Source organism: Gadus chalcogrammus, chromosome 14 (assembly GCF_026213295.1).
Source record: "Gadus chalcogrammus isolate NIFS_2021 chromosome 14, NIFS_Gcha_1.0, whole genome shotgun sequence".
NCBI lineage: Eukaryota > Metazoa > Chordata > Actinopteri > Gadiformes > Gadidae > Gadus > Gadus chalcogrammus.
In genome coordinates, this window is record NC_079425.1 from 5,486,880 (window position 1) to 5,513,009 (window position 26,130).

The 26,130-nt window shown below is 43.5% G+C and overlaps 1 protein-coding gene across 4 annotated transcripts; it reads left to right on the forward strand.

Moving 5' to 3' along the window:
* Positions 1 to 544: 544 nt before the first annotated feature.
* abhd17c (abhydrolase domain containing 17C, depalmitoylase) lies at positions 545 to 26,130 on the forward strand. 4 transcript variants are annotated; one of them, XM_056607634.1, is made up of 3 exons: positions 545 to 1,463; positions 13,411 to 13,590; positions 20,311 to 20,579. In XM_056607634.1, exons 1-3 carry the CDS (start codon positions 979 to 981, stop codon positions 20,528 to 20,530), a joined length of 885 nt encoding a protein of 294 aa, XP_056463609.1. In that variant the 5' UTR covers positions 545 to 978; the 3' UTR covers positions 20,531 to 20,579. The 4 variants fall into 4 exon arrangements, with proteins under 4 accessions (XP_056463609.1, XP_056463610.1, XP_056463612.1 ...); XM_056607635.1 differs by lacking the exon at positions 20,311 to 20,579 and adding an exon at positions 16,060 to 16,414; XM_056607637.1 differs by lacking the exon at positions 20,311 to 20,579 and adding an exon at positions 25,900 to 26,130 and having other exon boundaries at positions 546 to 1,463.

Sequence of the window (26,130 nt, forward strand, 5' to 3'; positions counted from 1 at the left end):
ACAGAAAATGTTGGGAACAACTAATTTAGGGAGCAGGGAATGAAAAAAGTTAAACAATTCAAACACGGCCAGTGCTTGAATTGTGCACACTTTACCATGGGCACAAAATACCTTGCATTTATTTATTATCCTAAATCTATGAAAGTACAGATAAATCACTTTAAGTAGGACAATGTCAGTAACCTTTTTGTTAAAAGCTACAAGTAAAGGCATATATTTAGAAATATATATTTTTATTATTATTAATATTATTATACAGACTTAGACAATGAGGAAATTATTGGGATGATGTTGATGTTGGTGATGATGATGATGATGATGATGATGATGATGATGATGATGATGATGATGATGATGATGATGATGCTGAGGCTGATGATGATGCTGACCCTATTAGTAGTAGTACGATGAAGATACACAGTTGGTGGAGAAGAAAAAATAAATTTCAAATAAATGAAATTAAATATCACGATACGAAGTATTATTATCGTTGATATAATAATAATGTTTGTGGCAACATAAGTAAATATTAACATGGATTGAACCATGCTATTGGAGCGTAACAGGATGTCCGGTTTCCCCGGAAGTGCTATATTTGGCTTAGTCTTAAGATATGGCCGCTTACATTGTGTTGCTACCAAACCTGCTCGCTTAGCAAATAAGACTTTATGGATGTATTATAAGACGACCAATAATCGCTTGCCAGAACATATTGATGTGTCCAGTTTTGCAGCGAACCTCTGACGGCGCGTAACCGCTTGGAGATACAGATGAAGCCGGAGTTTTAACAGCCTGCAGCCGGCTAGCGCGTTAGCCATCTACCAACCCTGCGCTGCCTGAAGACCCTGCCTGCAGTAATCCTCCTAACAGCCTCTTAACCACCGCCACACGTACGGGCATACGGTACCTCACCAAAGTTTACGTTGCTCTGCTGCTAACCCAACCCAAACCTAGTGTCTCTGGTCCCCCGGAGCCTAGATGCCCGAGCAAGGCCCCAGGATGAATGTGTTTTCTCTTGGCGAGCTCTGCTGGCTCTTCTGCTGCCCGCCTTGCCCCAGCCGCATCGCCGCCAAGCTGGCCTTCCTGCCCCCCGAGCCCACCTACTCGGTGCACACCGACCCGCAGGGGGCCTCCAGCCTGCACCTCACAGAGCGGGCGGACTGGCAGTACTCCCAACGCGAGCTGGACGCCGTGGAGGTGTTCAACACGAGGAGTAGCCGGGGCAACAGGGTGGGATGCATGTTTGTGCGCTGCGCCCCCAACAGCAGGTACACGCTGCTGTTCTCCCACGGGAACGCCGTGGACCTGGGGCAGATGTGCAGCTTCTACATCGGCCTGGGCTCCAGGATCAACTGCAACGTGTTCTCCTACGACTACTCGGGCTACGGGGTCAGCAGCGGTAAGCCGTCCGAGAAGAACCTCTATGCAGACATCGAGGCGGCGTGGCAGGTGCTGAGGAACAAGTGAGTTGGATGGGGTTGCAATGCACCTGCTGATGGGGACGCTGATGCAGCATCAGAGTTCAACTACTGTTTTTCAAGCTAAATACATTGATCACGTCACGATAAGTGATTAATACACTACTACGTATTGAGTTATGAGGCTACTAACGCTTATATTAATACAAAATAAATCAGTCGATGGAGGACCCTATTAAAAGCCTTTACAATTGCCATCATGGCATCATTTAAATGACCTCATACAAAAGTAGTCCAACTAAGATGATTCATTTGATTGGGTTGTAACTTGTAACATCCTGAGATTATTTTGCCAATCCCCAGATGAGGCTGATAAAGTCATATATTTGAAGGCCACCACAGTATCTGATACTGTTTCAGTAACTTAATGGACCTAGTTCTATGAATACAAGTTTGGAAATAAACAGAGCTGATATTCTGAGATGGATGACTTCATACATTTTACCATTTTAGTCACGTTTGGACCTTGAGTGTAATTGCATTGAATGTTGCTCTTTTGTTTAGATCAGTTAATTTGCTTTATCTGCTGCAACACTGCCATAATGTCTGACTAGGATTGTTTAACCATTTAAATGTGTGGCTAGTTGCTGAAACTGCACCTGGATAATGTCTCTTTCCAAAATGTGAACACATTTTTGAATCAATACCATTGTAAGATCCAGTTGGGACTGAAACATAGTGACCCAAAGACTATTTGTGCTTCAGCCAAACCTCTTCACATTTTTTTTTTAAGTGAAGTAAACACTAAGGGGTGCCAGGCCACAGCGGACCATTTAATAGTCACATCAGGTAAAAACAACTTAACTCACCGTCCAAATGAGTCCGGTGTAAAAAAACGTGCAGTATTGTGTTGAATGATCAAACCAAACTAAAATCATTTGCCCATACAAGTGATTTTTGTTTGGTTTGAAATTGTTTTTACCTGATGTGACTATTAAATGGTTCTCTGCGCCCGGCACCCCTTATTGTTTATCCCTGGATTCTAGAATCCTGTCCAGCCTTTTCTGGACTCCTTCTGGTCAGCTTTTCCTCTCTTTCTGGTGGTCTGTATGACGAGTGATTCCTCTGTATACTTTTTTTTTCTTTTTTTTTTCGGCTGCTGGTTCAGCTCACTAGCTAGCTACCACAGGCCTTTGCTGAGCTACTTGCTGTTTTTTTCTGCTGCCTGCCATGGTGTTCGTTGTGATGGTGGCTCTGCTAACAGTTTGTTTTGGATAACCAACTATGCAAAGCTATGGAGCATGCATGTTTGTGGTAAATAATGACTTGTATTCTGCTTGATTAGCGTAACTTGTAACTTGTTGTAAATTTTGTAACTTGTTGGAGAAGCCATTTTTATATACTGGTCAAAATAAATACATACATATATAAATTCAGAGTTCTCCCTAAACGCTAGCCTAGTGGCCCTCCGCCACCATCCAACATTTCAGAGCCAAGGAGGGCTGCCATGAAAATGTGTCAACAGGATTTTTTTTTATAGACTTATCTAGGGCTGGGCGATTTGGCCTAAAAATAAAATCTCGATTTTTTTCTAACTAATGGACGATTTTCGATTTAAACCTCGATTTTTTTTTTCTGTTTTTCTCTAAACAAATTCCATTGAAACCCATGTACGTGTGCTTATGGGGTGTCGCACTTCACTCACCAACGCAGGGGTCTACAACCCGCTGATTTAAGAGTATAACGATTATCAACAATCATGGAAAGCTGAGTAGGTTTATCAGTTTTAATAACAGTATGAACAAATAGAACACAAAAATGACAAGTTGTCCTTTGTATATCTATAGTAGCAATAGCAAATGCTAAACAAGGACAAAATCGACTCAGAATAATTGAATGAACTGTTTACATCCATGGCTAACCAGTGCATGAGAAGGAGATGACAGGAGACTAATGTTTCACTCTTTCAATTGCTCTAATTTGAGCTCTTACTGTTGTTATCTAACATACCAGTAATTTAATTGTGTAAAAGTGTGAAATTACTGCACCTTAAAAATGACCATGAATTAGCTATACTCTCATTTGCATAGTGATTAACATTATGAATTTCAATTGTGTATACCAACTGTATGTTGGCTGACATTTACCTATAACTTTTTTTCCCTCCACTCTAACCAAGGATGCCTGTTTTTAAATTCCCTAGCCTGACACCCAGTCTGAAAGGCTGGCCAGGGGTTCTCATCTAAAAGTAACAAGGAGATATAAAGTGGGATTAAAACATTGTCTTCTGTTGACTACTTATTATGTGGTTTACACATTAATATGGGAGGACTGGACACACACACACACACACGCACGCACGCACGCACACACACGCGAGAAGGAGGGGCTCGGCCCGCCAACTAACGTGCAGAGATGCAGGGGCAGCTTCGCGCTTCGTAACAGAGACAGGGCAGAGCGCGAGCGCGCAGCGGGAATTTTATGAATGGTGAATGTAGGAGATAACTTCCCCTGCTTAAAGTATTTTATTGCAGTTATACCCAACCGATATTTCCGAAAAATAAACACAGAAGTGAAAGATCTGTCACAAGACGATTGATACGTATCCGTGCACATTTTTAAGTGGGTATACGCAAATCCTGGTGCGTTCCTAGTGGGTATACGGCGTATACCTGCGTATCACGTAGACTACACCACTGCTTGTAACTAAGAGAACACACATGTGAGTTGTTGATCACAAATTATTTGTATACATAACGTCATCTTTGCAAAAGACGTTTAACTGAAAAGTGTTTCAATCGACCCGGCTCTCCCCCAAGTCTGTCGGGGGCGAGGTGAATGTGATTGCAGTAGGCTGAGTTTTGCGCGCGTTCTGGAAAGTGAGAGAGGAGGCTACTACGGAGTCTATTCAGCAAAACAAATCGGAAGAGTCTAGAACTGTTTTTAAATCGCGATTTTTCGGTTCAGCCATTTCACAAACCGTAGGAAAGAAAAAATGCAAATTAATCGATTAAACCGAAAAAATCGCCCAGCCCTAGACTTATCGTTATTTTCCATTCAGGGTAATGTTTCTAGGAACACACCTTGCCTCTCTGATTCATTAATGTCTGAAAGGAGGAAATAAACTCGGTGCTGCCGCTTCCCGGACGCACCCTTTTTCTTCCATGATAATGCTAAATTGTTTGCACATTTATTTTTTGTAAATTCCGGCAATAGTTTCCACAAATGTACACGTATCGAAAATCTATGATATGTAATCTTTCCCCATTCAAATATCTAAAAATTATGTTTGATGTTGTATACCTATCCCAGTTGTTTTCAACTATGTTCAAACCCAGAGGAAGCTGTAGATACAACTTTTATTCATGGTAACTGCCCGTTACAATTGGTCAGATGTCAATGGGGTCATATGCCCTTTACCACCTAACTTCCAGGGAAATGCACGATAACGAGAGGTATCCAGTAGCGACCAAATTTATTTACACATTTAAATATTGAGCTTGCTTACTACGAAGTGCCAGCCACCACGCTAATGCAGTGCTTTTCACACGTGGACTTAATGTCATTTTGTATTGTTCCAAAAGAAGGATGACGTCTGCGAATGATTGCTTCCCATACATTGAGAACATTTCTCAAAGGGGGGAAATTGTATTAATGTATTTCATTATAGACATGTGCGCAACACATTGATTTGCTCTCACTGGCTGCCCAAATTGTATTTTACAGGGTGTTATCTTTAATGTAATGCAGGTTTAACTGAATCAGTCAGTTTAATCTGTTTATATAAGCAGTCTATGCTAAAATAGTTTAACCTCTATTCTACAGTCTTACACCCACAATGGAGCTCAACTGGCCAGGCCATTTTAATTGCTTTTTTATTTGATACTCTTTTTTTTAATGTTGCAGAGCTAGCAGGATACACTTATATACAGTGGTTGTAATGTTATACCCATTTGGGAACATTTGAAACATGACCTAGCTAATTGAATTGCATTTAGTTAAGAGCAAGGTACTTTGTAATTTCAGATGGTGTAGACATTGACCAAATGATGGCTTTGTAGAGAGGAGTGCTGCTGCCCGGTGGCTTTGGTTGGAAGCCCTTTCTCCTGGGCAGTTAAACGCCGCCAGACACGGGGCTCATACCTGTGATTGTGTCTTTTGTTCGTGTCATATCGCTGTTATGGAGTGTGAATATCTGTTTGAAGATTTGACCGGCTCCCCTCCAGTTCCAGGTTTTAACACTGATGGACAGGGAACAGAACAAATACCTTGGCATCTACCTAACCCTATTAAGTGTATTTTATCACGTAACATTCCTGCTTGTGTTTGACATTATAGGTACTTATTTTAAAAGGAAGGAATAAAGAAATGGGAACAATTGAAAAATCCCAGTGCTAATATTTAGTTTCTCACCAGTTGCCCAGAAGCAAAGCGTTCTCAGTAATTAAGTCTCTCTCTCTCGATCTCTCGCTCTCTCTCTCGAGGCGCAATATACTCCTTGGAGTTAGTCTTTTGTTTTGGGACCTACCAGCCAGGGCACTTCCCCTGGCATAATATTAGCGTAGGCACCCGGTCTCTGCCGCTTCAACACTCGCATACGGCTTGGAGCAACGACGTGAAAGATTCAGTTTCACAACGTTATCTTGGGATTCTTTGCAAGCAGTCGCCAGTTGGAAGCAGTTTCGTCTGAAAGCTTTGGTCGCGAACGCGGTAAATGAACTACACTCAACTTCTACTGCGATGTGTGAAGTGGGATGTTGCAGCTATTTCCTTGGTGAGGCTATGTGTGAAAACTGGCAAAGTGTCATTTTTATTAAAATTAAAAAGGATAAATTCTACTCGATGCGTTCCTCGCACGAGGGATCTCTTACTTGCATATGCAAGCAATATGGTCTCACTGTACAGCCCTGCCAAGCTCGTACCAATACCATAAGTATAATTCACCTTTTAGTGGCCACTTTAGGAGCTTCTGATAGTTCGAGGATGGTTTCACAGGCTAGATCAAGCATCTCAGAAACATTGTAACCTTCACCGGTTTTTCATGCAACCCGTCTCTAGACACTGTACAGATAATGGTGTGAAAAACAAACATGGATGTTAATGAGACATCATTAACAACCTCCCTCATTAACTAGGTGTTAATGAGAAGGGCCAAACATGGTTGCAGCAAGGCCACTCAAATGGTCTTTTTTTTCTTTTTACAAGAGTCGCAACGGCAGCTGTAATGAAGTGGGGAGTGCAGACACTCACAGGTGTGATAATGATAAACCTGCACAGTGTCTATTGCTGCTGACCACTTTATTTATGGCTGCAATTGATTAACGACCCTCAAGAAAATGTGTCCTTGCAAAGTATCCCCCCAAAACAGTTCACGAAGAAGCACTTCAGTGCACTACAATGGACTTCACAATCCCCTTATCGTAGCCATTATATCCTTTTTTCTATTTGCTCTCTTTAATCCCTCTAATTTTGCATTCAAACAGCCAGCTGACATACTTTACTGCCGGAAATAATAAAATAAAAAATGTGAGATTAACATTAGGAAGGATCTTTTATAATTGGTATCAAAGACTGAAACAGAAGTGAACGTTGGCCTGTGGAGAACTAGTCCACTTTCCTCGGTTTCTGCTGTCTGTACAAAAAGTGGTCCGGCTTTAGATTTTATTTTGCCTACCTACCAGGTTTACCCCAAGAGATTCCCTTCCCGCAATTCCTTTGTTGCTGATGCCACCTTAAAATAACCGTTAGATCATACAGTAGCAAAAAAGACGTTTTGTCAGTTTCTATTTCTCTCCCACATGGCCTCCGGGATCATTTGAGGGGTTTTACTGTCTGATAGGCATCCACAATCTCTTATTCGGCATGGTTTCTCTCCTTTTAAATGGGCAAGATAGCGTGATGGCTAGGATGTTTAACTCCGAGCTGGAAGGGTCTGCGTTCCATCCCGGATCTTTGCCACCTATCTATAGACATTCAGGAGGACATCTTCTTCAAGGATGTGGACAACTTCTCCCGATTAACGAGTAGTTTAATTCACGGTTACTTTGGTTAAGAAATGCTACATTAATTAATCAAATTGTGAACTGAACTGTCACAGCATGTAATCCTGACTCTGGTTAGGTTCAGGCTTCGGTCTAATTAAACTTTGGTTAGCGTAACCATCTTGTCCAAGTGTGATTAATGCAGAGGCTTCTGATTGTGTCAAGCAGACCTGTATCTTTTATCATTCCACGCATTTCCAGTTTCATATTTAATTTGACAGATGCTCTACATACATCTCCTCCCACCCAGCTCAAGAATAACCCTTTTAAAAATCTAACCGATGCACTAGAACGCTGCTTTCCCATCCGTGAAAACCATGTTAATCATTCCGCTCTTTTTACGGGGGGGTCCAAGTGCCTGTGGAGAAGGTTTATGTTTATTCAATATCTTTTTAATTACATTTGGTGGATAATCATTAAGGCAGTGCCCTTAAACACTCATTTGATTGCCAAGCTGTAGGAACTCAACTCATTACTCAGCCTTGGAGGTTTCGTCTAGTAGAAACCCATGTTTGCACGACCAAAGCAGCAGACACTTTACTGATATAGATCGGTGTGTGCAAACGACTGGTTAGATTTTCAGTGCCATAACAAGGATTCGTCTGTGACTGTGCTTTTGTATATTTATTCAAATGCTATCGAACAAAGTGTAACATTTTAGATCGTACTATCGTGACCTGATCCATTGTAATGTTGTGTTCTTTGCTAAACGAAGCATTGTTTGCATCTCGGTTGACCTTCATCAGACCTTCATCAAAACAAAAATGAAAACAAATGGTACTATCTAACTTAACATGACTAACACGTACTACAATTATTTGGAAAGAGAAATATCAGCAGAGCATAGCTCTTATTGGGACATCAATACAAACGTGACACGGTTTTCATACCAGTGAATTAATTAGCCTGTGGCTTTAGAGGCGTTCGAGAACCGTGTGCTCATGATTTCTTATTCCTACATAGAGCCGGGAACACGGGGTAAGCTGAATTTAAATGTCACGCAGAAGCTCAGCGCTAGGACCAGGAGGTGAATACGGGGCCACTTCATCACATCGATTGGCCGTCACCGTTCGTCCTGTCTGATAAAGCGAACAGTGAGCCTCGGTTTAACTTACCCCGAGACAATCTCCACTCCAATCTCCATCCTTTTGAGAGATTACACAATTAGGCATGCTGTCATCATGGATGGAGATCAGATCATCCACCCGGTGCCTAGTATTCCATCACGGGAAGCCTCTGGCGCCGTACAGGCACAGGTGCACTGTGGACGAGGTCATTGCTCATATTCACTTTGCATGCCCGGAATACAATTAAAAAGTTCGCCCAGTTTGTGCGATGTCTGCCTAATTGAGGGCCCAGCATTTATGCTAATGGTAATCTTTTGCCACTTGGCTTTGTACAGACTTAATTACATTTTAGGAAATTATGAATTGGCAAATGGCTCAGCTTTATCAATCAAATTAAATTAATTTGCCACTCCTCTAATGCCCCTATAGTGTAGGATGCAATGACAATAAAGTCACATACAGGAGGGATTTGGTTATTACCGGAAATAATTGGGAGAATGGGGCTTACTAATCTGACATGCAAAACTCTCTTGTCTGCTATGACCAGTTCTAATCCTATCCAGCTGTAGCACTTTCATTTGGGTGGGGTGGGTGGCTGTTCTGGAGCAGAATACCACATCAGTCATCCCCAAGTCCCAGACTTGTGTACAGGCATGGCTTTCCTCGCTGGGATGTCAGCCAGGCTGGTAATTCCTATTTAGAGACCTTCTCTTAATCTCTTGTGCGTTTGGTGGTTTCCACCACATTTATCATTGTTTTTAACGGCCCTTTTTCCAGAACAAGCGCAAAGGTACCCATGTTGTTGAACCTGGTCAAGTAGAGCCTCTGTTCAGTTAACCTGTGTATTTGATGTTTTGTTGTTGTGCGATTCCCTTTTTATCCAATGCGACTGTGTTTTAGCACTGCTCATGAGGTCATCTTCACACCATGACAACAGATGAAAAGAATGGCAGAAGACTGGGAATGTTCAGCCTCTATCAAATATTTCATAGTCCTACAGTCTTTAATGGGCTACATGAAATTAATAAAATTATTAGCTTCAATGGTAGTGAAATGTAACATTGATCTGGGGACAAATCGCCTGCTTAAGTATTAAAGGCGTGAATAAAAAAAAAAGTTTTGACAAAACGGACGATGGTTCGCTTAACCGGACACCTGTGTTTTTACTCAAGAATTCATAACACCTAATTTGTTATCATTATTTCCTCTTGCCAATTCTATTATTCAATTGCCAAAGGAAACTGTCTTCCATGTCAAGTCTGGTTGACACTGACACTTTGCCAATTCAATTGATGGATTTTCCACACCTGGAAGACAAACGCGTCCTATATTACCTGTGTTTGAAGTCGGCTCTACATTGACATTGACCCCGTGGTTTGGCCATGCTTGTCGTGGCACTCCAACAATATTTCCAAGGAGGCTCGCCATGGGATGTTTGGACAGGCTGCTTCACACTGGTCAGAGCCTGCATTCGGAAGCAAGGCAGTACTCTCTCAATGTGTCTCACCCTCTCTTTCTCTCGATTTTTCTCTCTCCCTCACAGTAGCTTTCCATTCACAGTCACAAGGGTTTTCACTGAGCTCTGTTTCTCTTTCCACTCATTTGGAATAATGTCATTCCGGCATCAGGTTTCAAAGCTTGGCTCCTAGATTAATCCAGTGCAAGGAAATTGCCTTGTTTTGTACAAATTGAACATGTTTTATTTCAGACTCTGAGCTAAATTGCTTGTGTGTGTGTGTGTGTGTGTGTGTGTGTGAGCGTGTGTATTTGATTTCCACCATCATTATGGAGTTTAATATTCTTTGAACCTTCCTTTTTGAACTCATTGCCCAGTTACACTCATGCACTAAATTTTTAGGACAATTTTAATTTATTTTCACGAGTAATTGGTGGTGAGTCATCCTTCAAGGACACGGGTAGATTATGAACATTTGAGTTGAACACAGAACTTTTTGGCTCGGAGTCAAACACCCTAACCACTGGACTATACTGTTATAAAATAAAGCAGTTAAAAAATATTGAGGTTGATTCTGTAAAAATATTCTATATTTGCATTTTGGTTTCTGAGGGGGACGAAGAAAAAAGACATGGCCCGGCCGTTCTAAAGTGGAAGGTTTAACCACCAGATCGCATGGCCAGACCATGGAAACGTGCCCCACATGTAAACACTCTGCTATCCGGCAGAAAAAAAGGGCTCAAACTGAACTCTGGGTGCCGTTATTAAAGCACAGCCAGCTCCTGGCTCAATGAAAATACAAGAAAACCCCCACTTCCTCCAGCTGAGTCTGCAGTCAAACCAACAGATTCATCCGTTTTCTGCACTTTCCCTCTTTCCATCTTACATGCTTTATTTCTTCTGAACTCTGTTCCATTTCTTTCACCTTTTGGTCTATCCATGTAGCCTGACAAAAAAGATTTCCCAAAGCAGCGGGGAGGGGTATGTAATGAGTGAATATGTGTCCAGTTGAAATTGATTAACATTAATTGCTGGCAGGTGTGAACTAGTAATTAAAAGAAAAAGAAAATGGAGGCAGAGAGTGATGTTTAGCAGTTAGCACTTGAAATGCAAAACATGGAGCAATATTTGTATGCGACATGAACAAGGCCATAATTTGAACTGCTAGGAAAGTAACATCCATGGCCATTACGATGTGCAATACATCTCAAACGAAAGAAACTTGTTCGATCCACTGGTAACCACCCCAGAGTAGATGGTCATTAGTATGTTATTAGGTGTGTTTGGCCCAGTTTAACTAATAGATATGAGGCGTTTGGTTTGGGTAGGGTACCTTTTGAGTCCCTCCCTGTGCATGTAGGTTTCTAATTAGCCATTGAAACACACCAGGTTTGAACATCGAAACTTAAAACCCTGACGGCTAACTGTCCTTTCTAACCTGGTTGATGGAGTGCCCAGCAGTGACCTTTTTTTGTATCTGGTTCTGTACTCCTCTGTAATGGCCTGTCCATTCCCACAAGGTCCGTCATTACGCTTGAGTGCTCTCTGCTCTGCCTCACGTTTTTGTATTGCGAGGTATAGTCAGGGAACCTTGAATATAGCTCTATTACAGTAAATTAAATTACAGAAAACATTGGCACTCATTTTGCAACAATTGTCCATTTCCAGAGAAGTGGTTGCCATTTAAGAGGGTAGCTTTAGCCATGAACTTACTTTGGGCTGTTTGAGTAATGCCGGTCTTTTCAGCACTCTTTAGGATTTGCTCTTCTGATGGGATTTTCATGTAGCCCGAAGGTTGCCTTGAAATAACTTGCACTAGTCAAATGGCTTGTCGCTTAAGAAATTGACATGGGGCTGGCTTAGACCGGTCTTTTCTCTCAGGCCCCCGTCTTCTATCCGTGCTTTCAAGTGCCAGTCCCTATTTTGTTGTTTGCTTTGTGCTATGGTCTGAGGCCTTGCGATCCTGTTACTACTCCCACATTGCCATACGGGAGCACTCTGTTCTGCCAGATAATTAACTTCCGTTTGTTTTATGTACCGCCCGTAAAAGATAACAAAGGTGGAAGTTTGATTGCCTAATGACAGCTTGGTGTCAGGCCAGCAGGTTACCTCTAGCTCGGCTGTTTGTAGTAGCAGCCCATCTGACGAAACTCCCATGAAGCCTAATCAATCTCAATCACAATTGAGCTGATTTAGATCCGATCCAATGCATACAGACAATCGGCTTTTAAACACTGGCCCTGTGGCCCACATTGAATGCATCAACTCGGGAGTGTGGAGGAAGGGAATGACTGAAGACCAACAGAATATCATAGACGTGATCGTCTCTCAGAGTCGAGTTTCTGCACCTTGTGAGTGTCAGCCAAAGGTACATTCCGTCGTGCAGCTCGGAACACCTCTCTTGGCTCTTTCCTAACGTGGTTTCCTGCTGGGCTCCTTCTTTGTGTCAGATTTACTACCTCTTCACCTAGTGTCAGGCTATTCCCTGTCGTGGGTGGGTGGGTGTGTGTGTGTGTTTGCTCCATTATCCCCATTCACTCTCTCCCTCTCCTTCTGCTCCAGCCTTCTTAGCAGGCTTTTATAGTGCACGGGTGACTGCTGAGATCTTTTGTGTTGGTGTCTAAAAGTCAAGAGTCTTCCAGCTGTCACAGCCGGAGATTTCATCATCCGCTCTTCAAGAAGAAATGGGGGTTCGGGGGGTTAAGTTTGCATGCTGCACAGGGACTATGGGCCCCATTGCCCCCCCCCCCTCCCTGCAGCCCTGCCCCACCTGCCTTCCGTCCGGTCTGACAGTTTTATTAGTGTCGGTGATCTCTTACCATGGAGCAATTTGATGGGGACTGAGATTGGGGACATGCCTTGATCCGGCCCAGTATGCCTCATCAGGCACACCCATATTGACATAGCTCTGTCTGCCGCGACGACGTGCGGTGCTGGAGGGCTCGTGGAGCTGCGCTCCGTCTGACACACGACCCATAAATAACAGGGACGTCTCACCCCCCTTTCTGTCCTTCTTTGACTCCGTCTGGCTCTCCTGTCGTCCTCGGCCTGGTTTTACTCTCCCCGTCCCCTTTTGTTTGTCTTTCATATTGCCCATCATCCGGGTGATGTAATATTTTAATCAAAATCCCCCCACCGACCATTTAGATAGATTAATAAGATAGGACATCATTAATCATTGGTCTAGTCCTAGGGTCATGCATCTCACCTTTGTGGCGCCAGCCTTACTGGAAGGATCCCCCTCATTGATTTATTGTTTTTTAATCCGTCAGTGTTTATAAGATGTTCTTTGAAGAACCTTCCACACAGTGAATGCCTCTCAAGACCTTCCCCCTGATTTTGGGTTTACGGGGTGTACCTTTCTGCGCAATCTGCCCTTTTTAGAGATCATAATTAACCCATCTCCCCACCCTCCTCCCCCTCTCCAGGTACGGCGTGACCCCGGAGAACATCATCCTGTACGGGCAGAGCATCGGCACCGTGCCCACCGTGGACCTGGCGGCTCGCTACGAGGTGGCCGCCGTCATCCTGCACTCCCCGCTCATGTCCGGCCTGCGGGTGGCCTTCCCCGACACGCGCAAAACCTACTGCTTCGACGCCTTCCCCAGGTAAGCACTCGCAAACACACGCAATTTACAAAATCACTTCAGCATCTTTTTTATTAGAGTAGAGTAATTTTTTTTTTTCTACACAATATTTCCATTCTTTTTTTTATTTCCAAATATTTATTTCAAGTTTTTGAAAAAATGAAAGAATGGAATTGAGAACCGGACTTATGCAGCTGTTATTAATCACTTAATTAGATCCCAGGGTATAGTGCTGGAAGTCTACAAGGTCCTACTGTCTATCTAGCAGTCTGCGCTACGAGCAAACGTTTATTTGCACCATGGGGTGTGAATATAGATAACAGCCCGGGCATGCTTTTGATAACATGAACCTTAATGTTATCAAAATAACCTATTTTCACTTCCCACAATGCAGTTGTATCGCAACAGTTTCTAACAGTTTCTATACTAACTTTCTAGGAGAGGTTGATATCCTAATTTTAGTTATGAAACAGCGAAGCCACCTCAAAAACTAACATCCCCAAAACACACCCCCTTATCATAATCTCCCTCATTGGCAAACAGCAATTCGCTACAGTATTTTACACTAGGATTAAAAAGTAAATCGCCAGTATAATTGAATCCTCTAAATACACTGGATATTTTGGTCAAAGGACACAGTCTAAGCTTGTCTTCACAAGGCTATTTAGGTTGAGTAATCCATCAGTATTCTTCACTCGCCTGATTATATAAGAATATACTGATTTTGGCATAGATTATTTGCTACGCGTCTGGTTTAAAAGCACCCATAGCGGAAACTTTTTTTCATACTTTTCTTTAGCAGATTTGATTTCAGTCTTCTTGAACAGCCCCCATGTCAATCTGTGTATCCGAAATACTCCCACACTGATGGCAACAGGCGCTTATGGGCAGATGTAAAGCTTCAACTCTCTGTCCCCCCCCCTCCCTCAAAAATTAATCTCTCTCTCGAGACAGCAGGTGACGCCCGTCCTACAAGCTGGTGCATCGCTGTTGAAACTTAATTTTCTTTCCGTCTTCCGTTTGCATGTTGGGGCCAGCAATTTTCTGTTTGTTTAATTTTCCTCATTGTGCCCGTTGCACAAAGTTGTCCAATGTTTGCGAATGAGACCAGCAACTCGATGTGGCTAATGCCTTCACGGTTACCAAACCATGACGTTTTAATAGTGCGTGTTGAATGTGAAAACGTTGTATCGCTGCATCCCTAATCACATGCTTCTATCTAGATGTATGATGGTTAGATCAGCTTACCCAGTTGACTTTACCACTTGGTAGGCTTATCTATCCATATATCTAGGTGGACACATATTTTATGTCTCCACCTAGATATATGAATATTCTTCTCCCTGTGACATTTAAATCACAGGTTTATGTGACATAAACCTGTGATGTCAATGTCACAGGAAAGGGAATATTTTGAAATGGCTGGTCTCATTCACATCTGATGGTAAAAGAAGGGGACCTTCAATCTATGGTTGTGTAGAGGTTTTGGTGGTTAGCTTGAAACCAAAATGTTCCATTTGACCAATGTCTATTTTTATGCGTCTTTCTAACCCATAGGATACCTTAACTCTACCCCCCATCATTTTAGATCTAAGCTGCCTGCTGAATGACTACATTTGTAAAATAAATATATATATATATAATGGTAATTCATGTGCATTCAAACCAAAGTATTCATGTGGTTTGAAGGCTTTGATCGCAGGGTCATATGCACATGCCCCGTTTCCCACCTAGAGTCCTTTTAAGATCCCCCATTAGCTTGTCAAGCTAGTCCAACCATGTCAAATTAAGTCTTCCGAGGCAGTGAAACGCCTTCTGAAACTGTCCTCTGTGTGTATTCATACATGGCGCCCATGTATTCATGCATATAAAGAGATGTAGATGGATAGTTTGGTCTCTGATGGGTTTGTTGTCAAGAAAACCTTTACCTGCATATTGACTTTATTGTATTTTCGACATTCAATAGGTCTCTAATGTGCAAACTTCAACAACAGGTGGATATGTAAATGTACTTGGCATCGTTAAGTCTGCTTCTCGATGCGTCTCACTTTCTACTGGCACCCCGGCGGCTCTTTTAACCCAGCAAATCTTTGAAAAGAGCCATCTTCGGTTGGCAGGGATGTGTGTGTTTTATTTTGGGTTGCAAATTGGGAGTATTTTTGGTTCGTCACTGACGCTAGATTGATATTTTTCTTCGGGCTCACATGCGTACATCTTTTTAATTATTCAACAGTAACTAACCTTTAAAATATTCAGCCCAACACCTATTCTTGACAACTTGATTTATTTTCAATAATAGGGCTTTGTACATCGCATCACAATGACGGCTGCCATTTTGTGAGCTTATTAGCATTGGAACATTGCATAATATGGTTGTAATTATTTTATTTAGTCCTGAGGAGACATTGTTGTATGGAAATGCCCTCATCTGAGACACGGCAAAGCAAAGTTTCATTAGCCTACTTAACACTATATTCATATCTATTTCAGGAATTTACAGAACTACAATCCTCTCGAGTCCTCCCGACACTGCGTAGCATCGCTTACAAAGAGTCTCCCTATGCATTCTGATGTGCGAGCCCTATCGGTGATCATACAGACTCCCTGACCTAAATGTTCTAGGACCAAAGCATTGTTTCACAGGTTACCCTTAGAAGGGCCGCGGGTCTTCTGCAGGCAATTAGACGGCTTGGGAGGAAAAAAAGCGATCAGTGAATGGCTCCAATCATGGCCTCCTCTCTTTCTGATGAATACCAGGCAGGAGGTGCGCCGCGGGCGTAGAATAATTAGAGAAGAGGGAGTGAGGTGCAGCAGCTTCTATCAGAAGTCGGAGGCGCCGAGATGATGGCCCCAGGTGGAAGAGACGCACACTGAGCAGGAGAGGGCCGTCGGCGTGGGGCTATTCTTCACAAGTCATCACGTGTTGGTGATTACATTGTAGTTGTGATGAAGCCCGACGGGGATCCCAGCCAGGCCCTCGTTTGCTCCCTAACTATCTCGAGCTCACTCCCGCTTTCTCAGTCTATGTGCAGTTTTTTTTTTTTTTTTTTAATGAACCACCACTCGACTTCAAAATGGTCAGCCCTACCAAGAACCCCACCCAGAACTTTACTTGGTTCACAATCCCTCTCAGAAGGGCCTCGAGGCTTCAAGGGTTGGTCGAGTTTGAAATAAAGTGGAAACGACAGCTGCAGGACAGGTTTCCTATGATGGGTCAACATACAGGCTGAGAATGTATGTTGGGGTTCAGACCAAAGGCAAGATTGTACTTAGCCAATCCTTTGCTTGAATTTAGCCTAAAGTACAGAAGGAATGAAGGGCTTGACGATAAATCAATATTAAGATCTATTGAGATAATATCTGACACGATAACTGTGATACCTTTTTATATATAGGCTACGTCAGTGCGGGATGACTAGCGATGCCTCACAAACAAGCTTAGAAATCCCGATATGGTAATTCCAGTTCTCAGAGTGCCGCTGTTGCACCGTATTCGGTTACCCATCGTAAAGTGCAGAAAATCTCTAACGGCGCCCTCTGGGTTCACATTTCATGTACAGCCCAGCCCTACTGCTAGTAAAACTTCCGAAGTTTACAAATGAGTCAGCTTTTTCAGCTATTGCCCGCTTACAAATATAAATTGAAGTAAAAAAAAAAAAAAAAGAACCAGTGCAATTGAGAACTGTATCGCTAATGACATGATGCCCATAAGCACAGTGGAAATCAGGGCTTCAAGCAGCTAATGAGTGTCATGGATGCCAAGTACACGCTGCCTGAGCAAAGATATTCTTCTCGGACATCACTCCCTCAGCTCTACTCTCTCTTACATATTTATTATATTAAATGGTGGTTCAGTATACTACTTCTAGAATGTTTGAAACAAGCTATTTGATGTGATGTGAATCACAGCAGTTGTTTACTTTATTTTATTTATTCAGTTTAATATAACGCCACTGGTTCTGATAATAAGTAATTGTATATTATACCTAAAAGTAACCTAGTTTCTTTAGGGTTCTGACCTACGAATACTCTTAAAACTGTAATTTAAGCAATATTATTAAACATGTATTGTGATAATTTGTATCGATCAATATAAGAAAAACTTCTTGGGATATAATTCTGGCCATGTCGTCTAGCCCTGGGAACATTTTATTATTCCTTGTTATTTTGACACAAATTATTATCAAAATATAAAGCAACTGACGTCCAAAAGATAAAAAGGTAGTTGAATGAAAACGTCAACAAAATTGTGGATAAAAACCAAGCAAATATGCAAAAACCCAATTATAGTCGTCATGCTGTTTTTGAAATTGCCGTTACGTGCAGTGAAGACCTCCCATCTCGGATGTGGCAGATAAAGAATCTGCAAAATGTTTGAAATAAACACGATTATTTCCATGTCTGACACTATTTGTTTTTGATTGCTATTTAAAACAAAATTGAGGACCCTCTCAAACCTAATGGCATATTTAAAATCCTTGCGTGTGGTCTGAAACTAAGTGGATCTGCTGAAGGTGAGGACTCGGATACACGACGGCACCACAAGCTGTATGCTTTGGTGTTTGTACTTTTCATGATTGGCTCCAGAGTCATGGAAGAGGTGCGAGCCTCCAGAATCACGACCATTCATCCACTGGTAGTTTAACGCCCGTCACACCTGGGCGTCCCAGGCCTTTTAGCAGCTCTCAGGATCACAGCTGCTGGGGTGGCTTATCATCGTCATCCCGGGCTTAGGGAGGAAATATCACGCCACCCTAGCCACTCGTCTGGGTGTGAGTGAATTGTGAAAGAACAGGCAGTGTTAATTTTTAATGAGTCGCCTGCCTCCGTAGGATATCCCATCCTGCACTATGGCGTGGACTGGAATATTAATTGATCGTGCAAAAGGTGTGGGAATTGGCCGCAAAGGTGAGGGAAGATGGTGGCTGTATGGCAGTGGTTTGTGCAGCCCCGCAGGATGGAAGTTACCAGTGCCTCCACAAAGTGTGTGTGAAAGTGCATTCATGAGCCTCATAGTTAGTCGCAGTTGGTTGTCTGCTGAAGTTATTTGCCTGTGTGTGCGCATGTATGTCCCTTTTTGCATGTCCCCACTGCCCCCCCCGAATGGGATAATAGTTTTATCCCATCTGGAAAGTAATTAGCCTGCGATGATTTCCCTGGCGCTAATCTTCCAGCTAACCTCCATCTGAATAGCAGGGGCAGCGGCGGTGCTCAACCCTCGCTACACTTAGTTATGGGCCACTGCGATTAGCCAAACAATTAGCATGCAGAGCGGGGACCCAAGGATCACAGAGAAAGGAACGCAGGCTTCTCCCCACAGAGTCTGTTAGGGAGGCTTCATAGTCATTAAGCCCATTCAAAGCCGTGCGAGTACCCATTTCCTCGCCTATGTGTTTTGGACATAGGCCTTCGCGCACACCTCCAGTCTCCACATTGTCTGCAGTTAGATGGCAATCTGTTGACCAGGGCGGGTGGCTATCTCTGTGGCGACGGCCGGACAATGATGAGGTGTGGGGACTGTGTTTAATGGCTTCCTGGGTTTCTGTGTACAGCAGCCCTTGTTGTGTAAACGACAGCGCGCACTGTGGGCGAGCCACTGCCAGCAGATAACCGCGGCCATGTCCGAACACTGTGTCTAACCCTTGAAAAGCACTCATTGAATGAACCTGCCCGAAACACGAAGTGGTGTCATTGTGGCAGCGTTTAACGAATTGGTGGACACAAAGGAATAATAGGCTTGTTAATGCTTGTCCTAAAATGCCCTTCAACTTGGGGTAAAGTATTGTTGCTGCTATGTGAATGTTGAGGAACTAAGCCTGAGAATTTTACTCTTGTGTACTGTACAATAAGATGTAATAAAAGATCTTCTGATTCTGATGAAGGACGAGATTGTTTTAGCAATCGCTTATAAAGTTCATTTAAAGGACATTACATTTTGTATTTTGTGACTTCAGAGACTTCCCGTCTTTTACAAACCGGATGTTTACCTTTTGTTAAATAAGTCATCAAATTGTAAGAATTCATGAGTACCGTACATTTTAATTTCATGTCTGCTTTGCCCTAATGAGATGCTCATTGCATATATCCCTTCTGCGGGGAACCAATGAGAAGCGACCAAACCCTTTCAAATTGTACATCACTAGTTTTGGCCTTGCTATCGTAGGTTTCTTGTGGCATGAAGGTCAACCGTCATATTCCGCTAGCATCGCTAGCATCCCCATCAAATGACCAAAACATAAACAAGTTTTTTTTTTCCCCTCATGCTCGAGTATTCCCCATCCGGTAGATAGCCCTTCCGTGCAGTGCCCTACACTGCCATTGTCTCCAATAATGCATTGCAACTGGTCCCAGAGCCTCTTGGGTCAGCGATGACCCAACAAGGGTCAACTCTTTCCACAGGGCGATGTGTACTGCAAAACAGTTCCAGTACATACATTTTGTGCCTTCAGGTTTGACGGAAAGTTCTGGACAAACTTGTGGCGATTAAAACCAGTATCCGACAGTGTCAGAAAAAAGGGTGAGACCTATGCCCTATGAATACTTTTCAACCAATCCCATTGTCCAGCTGGATGTAATTTCTCTTGTTTGCGTGGTATGCACCTACAAATATAGCTGCATTGTTACCACATTCAAGAGCAGTGGAACTCGACCCCTATTCCTTTTGAATAACCGTTTACTTTTAATCCATTGAGAGCGAGACCTAACTTCTAGCCCTCCCCCCTCTTTCTCCTCACCGCCCAGCATCGACAAGGTGTCCAAGGTGGCGTCCCCGGTGCTGGTGATCCACGGCACGGAGGACGAGGTCATCGACTTCTCCCACGGCCTGGCCATGTACGAGCGCTGCCCGCGCGCCGTGGAGCCCCTCTGGGTGGAGGGCGCGGGCCACAACGACATCGAGCTCTACGCCCAGTACCTGGAGCGCCTCAAGCAGTTCATCACCGTCGAGCTGCCCGCCTCCTGAGGCCCCCGACGGGGTTGGCCTGTTCACTGGCTCGCCGCCGATGGGTCGCTTGGTCGGACGGCCGGACGGGCGGCCGGCTGGTTTAATTGGCTGGCCGGCCGGCTGGTTTAATTGGCTGGCTGGCTGGCTGGCTGGCTGACCGGCTGACCGGCTGACCGGCCCGACTGGCTTGGGCCCGCACTGCATTTCACCACTATTAAGAGGCCTCTTTCTCCTCGTGTCCCCTCCCCGTCATCCTCGTCTTCATCCCTTTACGGCCGTCTGATTCTTCGCGCGCGCAGAGCTTTTACCCCCGGATGACCCCGGAACCGTTGTCGCACTCCTCTGCTTGATCCCCTGCCCCTGCTGCCCCCCCCCTCCCTCCCTCCCCACCATGACAAACAAACACACATGCACCCAACTAGGTGCTTATGGGGGTCGTAACAATTGCCAAGGACTCGGGTCCCTGCTTCAGTGTTTCTCAATCAGCGGCAGTGCTCGTCTGTCTTCCCCAACGCACTCCTACCTTGCACTGACCCAACGCTCTGCCCCGCCCTCCCGTTGGCCCTCTCCTCACTCCCCCAATGGTCCCTTCCTCACTCCCCCAATGGTCCCTTCCTCACTCTCCCATTGGTCCCTTCCTCACTCTCCCATCGGTCCCTTCCTCACTCTCCCATTGGTCCCTTCCTCACTCTCCCATTGGTCCCTTCCTCACTCTCCCATTGGTCCCTTCCTCACTCTCCCATTGGTCCCTTCCTCACTCTCCCATCGGTCCCTTCCTCACTCTCCCATTGGTCCCTTCCTCACTCTCCCATTGGTCCCTTCCTCACTCTCCCATTGGTCCCTTCCTCACTCTCCCATTGGTCCCTTCCTCACTCTCCCATTGGTCCCTTCCTCACTCTCCCATTGGTCCCTTCCTCACTCTCCCATCGGTCCCTTCCTCACTCTCCCATTGGTCCCTTCCTCACTCTCCCATTGGTCCCCTCCTCACCCACCAATTGGTCATCCCCTCTCTGTCCCAGATGTCCTCACCCCTTCCTCCCACCTGTCCTCCCCCCTCCTTTCCATTAGACCTCACCCCTCCGCCTCCCCCCTCCGCCTCACCCCTCCGCCTCACCCCCCCTTTCCATTTGACCTCCCCTCACTGTCCCAATGGTCCCCAGCTCTCTGTCGCCCTGTGCTTCTCTGGGACCTCTGGATCAGGCTTTAGATCCTGGGCAAGTTCACTTTGCTCTGACTGTTTCTTCATCTTCTCAAGCACACGTTTTTTTTTATTTCATTTTGTAACCTGCTGATAAATTTTGAAAATCCGAACCTCCATCGATGATTGAAGGTTTCGCATATTTCATGTAATTTAGATTTTTTTTTATATAATAGGTGTCCATTCAGGGTTGATTTAATAATTGCACTTTTATTGTGCTTGTCATTTCAGGTGGTTGTATTTTATTCTTATTATTTTGTATATGTCAAGCGTTTTTCTTTTTTGCGTGTAATTTGCATTCCATATTTCTCTTAAGGGAAACGACTGAATTGTAATTTTTCTTGAGTTTTTCCAGCTCGAGTGTTCATCTGTGTGCAGAAACACGTCGAGGACGATGCCCTTTCGGTACCTTTGTATACACTAGAGTGGACTGAATCGAGCTGTAACGTTGCGCCAGTCGGCATGGGTGCTGCGTTTTACCTGGGGTCACAGAGAGAAAGTGTTCTTTTTTTTTTCTTTTTTTTTTTTTAACCTGTAAGCACCTCCTCTACCCTTCTCGGCCTGGTTCCTCCGTGACCTCGCTCCATTTGAAGATTGTTAGCTTTATGTGAAAGCGTGTTCAACACGCAGTCATTTCACACACTACAGACAAAACAAAGCCTTATGTCTACGGACATTTGTTGTTGTTGTTGTTGTTCCCATAAGCATAAGACGGCAGTAATAAGTAATTATGTTGTTCCGCGTGTACGCCCCCTCTCGCGGTCTCTCGTTGTGGAGATGACCGGAAACCTGCTGCTATTCGTTTGGAGGATTCAGTCACTCACTGTGAAACACGCGTTAATAAAAACAACCAAGACTGTGATGTATGGAGCTAACCACTAAGGTACAAACTAGTCTGGCCTCTACTGGGCTACCAACCCCCAGACCTCTTGCCTCGCCAGGGACCGACTGCTTTAGGTGCTTCTAGGAGTTGCGAGCAATGCACTTGAATCTCCACCTCAACATGGCGCTGGATGATTTGGTTTTCCCTCAGCCTGGTTTGGTTCCTCGTTTTGTTTGACTAACATCCCCGCTCTCTGATGGTAACGCCGTGTTCTCTATGATATGAATGAAGTAACACTACCCTTAAACCACATGCATACATTTTCAAAGAAGGATTTTTTACTTGAAGGAGATTTGCAAAAACGACATTGTAATCGTCTTATGGATCTATGTACTGCTGTGAGGTTTTGACGCCCGTTTTGAAGACTGTTATTATTTTGTATTTTTTTTTTTTTTTGTGGAAGGTGATTTTGATCATTGCCATCTCAGTCCACGATATGCTCTTTCTTTGCTCCCGTTTTTAAAGGAAGACCTAAACCTCCCTGCTTTAGTTGTAATTATTGTTTTGATACTGACATTTTTATGAGGTTTTTCAGTCTAAATGTGGATAGATTTTTTCACTGTCTTTGGAGCCAGTTTGTAAGATAACTAATGTAATGTTAAACTTTAAATATCTTCTCTTGACGTTCACGGCCAGAAGACAAAGGGCCTGTCCTAGTCCATTTCATTTTAACACTGGAATTGTAATATGCAAATCAAATGCAGAAAAAAACCTAGTAGAGCCAGACTTTGGTAATAGTGTGTGAAGCAAAATGACTTAAAAAGCCTTAAATGTGCCGTTAAACAGATTAATGTCATTAGTGTGGCTGTTGGGAGAGAAAGCAACTCAATGGATGTTTTATCACTTACAATAGAATAAAGGATGCATGAATTATGTCTCTGTATTGTAGTTTTTCACTCTCCTTCCCTGGGCCTTGCAGAAGGGGATAAATATTCAGATTTTCTTTAAGAACAAACGCTGGCATTTGTCAACATCTATGGAGAATTGGACACAAACGTTGCAGCAGAAATAAAGTTAAGATCTGAATGAGCATAAATGATGTTTTTGAGGACCTGTTGTGTCCCTCCCCCAGCGACGATGGAAGAATTGACTATGCATGCAAGTATTGCCTATGATTTTGTATAACTAAACTGTAGGAGGTTTATTTGTACACCTCTATAAGCGTATTCTACATTGGTAAAGTTAAGTCAGGAATGCATTACACCTGCACAATCGAGTGGGCTTATAAAATAAAAATGTTAAACTACGTCTTTTAAACACATCACACTGTAACCAACCAGACTGGCCATTCCAACAAGAAACTGAATATGGCTGCTAGCATGACAGCCACTGCATCGCCTACATCTGGTGCTCATTCACTGTTGGATCCCTGTAAGTACCGCCTTGCCTTCACAGCGTCGTCGTTGCCTAGTCCCCGCTCTGCTCTCAGAAGCAGCAAGCATGCGGTGTTGGCCTTTAGACACGCGCTGTGCGCACACACAGCCTACGATAGCCAAGGTACAGGCAGCCTGAAACAAGCTCTCTAAGCCCTGCGCATAAGGGCTACTTTAGGTATCAGAATCATCCGTTATTGGTGATGGGGAGATTTAGCATTGGCTAGAAGTGAAGGAGTGCTCTAAATGATCTCTTACTTTTAAAATAAGATATGTACTTTCTTAATCCCAAGTAAGAATTTATTAAGTCTCCCTTTCCCTGTTTGACTTGGCTATCCCATGAGTGACAAAGATTTCCTTGCTAATATCTATCGATTTACACATTATACCAGTTCTTCAATCTTTTAATTCCGCTGGGGATGATCTTTTACATGAAGGTAGAATTGCCAATTTTGTCTTCCAAAACAAACTAAGCTCAGCATGCATAATAATTTGTTTTGTCATATTTCAAGACATTTGAAAAGAAAATATATAAATTATTTCCCATCTGGGATTAATTAGCTGCTTATTTTTGTAAAAGCTGAATATATCATCGTGATGTATAAAATCAGTTTAATTTTTTTTCACTTTGCTGACATTGGCATGGCCGCAATGTTCGAAATCACTCGCATAATGCTCAGCTTTCATTGTCAGTGATTTGTCTTTTTGCTTGAAACTAAACTCAACGCGTTCCTCTTCAACATTGTTCAGAGAACCATACACAGCAAGTTCATTTTAAAGGGCAATACAAAATAGTGACGCACTCGAGTTGAAATAAGGCTCTTGTCCGCCCATATTTTGGGAAGCACCTCTTGGTTGTGGGAACGAGAGCGGGGCGGACACAGTGGGCACGTCTGCAACACGATCACACACCCACTCTGTCATCGGGACACTTGTGTCCCACTATAAGATCTGTGTGTGATTGGTGTTCCACCAAACCAGGAACCATCAGCATGACTGCCACTGGGGCTGTGGGAAGCAACTTGCTCAGTCACTCGATGTGCAAGGTCTGTGCCAGAACCTTTTTAAGAACATACAAAGGAAACGTAGGCTGCTGCAGTAATGTCATATTTTAAAAAGCTTTTGGCCTTCTCCACCAAAACAAGTCACAGTTCACTCAAACAATTGTCGTGACGAAGGCCAGAACGTCTTTGTCTCTTTGGCTGACACTTAAAACGTCAATGGAGAAGTGATGGCTGTTCATTAAGGCAGCCCAGGAACCGACGTACAGGAAAGGTAATTCTCAGGACCACAGCAGCCACTCTGCAAACGCCACACGCTAAATACAAACCCCGATCGGCTACATTGTTATTCTCTGCACATGAATAAGTAGGAGCACCTGAATTGTCAACAAGCAAAGACCATACAGGTAATTTTGAGCAGGATCATGTTTCTATCCATTATTAAATGGTGGCTGTTTTTTCTGTTGACCATCGACAATCTGAGTGTGTTGTGCCCAATTTCCTTAATTAAAAACCAACATTGGCTTCTTTGTGCTGAAAATATAACAATATTTCACTGTGTGAATAGTAAAATAAATAAGAAAGAAAAACTAGAGCTAATACCCGTGTCAATGCCTAACCATAACTGCATGCATTGAGTCAGCAATGATTTGACGCTGTATGGTGTTTAACTAGAAGTATGTTTAATTATTAGATATTTAAACGACTTGCGTCTTTGGAAACCTCACCCAACAACTTACCAAATATGATTGTATGTTATTCTTAACAATCAAAGTACATTGAGGTGGATTAGTAGGCTTAATGTTACTTCACACTATTTCAATACATGGATATGAATTAATTTTGCAAGGTGCAAATTGCAATTTGTACAGCAGTGTTGAAGTGCTGAAAAGGTTTGCAATGGAAATGTCATTAGTGTCCTCCCCTGTAAGAGGGGATGTATCTAGGAGAAGGGGTGTATCTAGGAGAGGGACCCAGCGGAGCCTGCAGTGCTGGAGGGGATCTGGAGGCTTGGAGGTTTGAAACCCAGAAATCAGGTGAGGTGTGAGAGGGTAAAACAGTAAATGAATGACACATTATGCAATGACTTATATTCATAGCCAAGTGAGTGTTACATGTACTTTGTGTTTTATCGACATTTCCTGCCTCGCTCTTCCCTGTAA

Excerpts from the sequence above, each read along its gene's own strand:
- abhd17c (XM_056607634.1), top strand. The coding sequence starts at position 979 with ATGCCCGAGCAAGGCCCCAGGATGAATGTGTTTTCTCTTGGCGAGCTC. Across the intron at positions 1,464-13,410 it reads TGGCAGGTGCTGAGGAACAA|GTACGGCGTGACCCCGGAGA; the intron begins GTGAGTTGGATG and ends CCCCCTCTCCAG. Across the intron at positions 13,591-20,310 it reads TGCTTCGACGCCTTCCCCAG|CATCGACAAGGTGTCCAAGG; the intron begins GTAAGCACTCGC and ends CTCACCGCCCAG.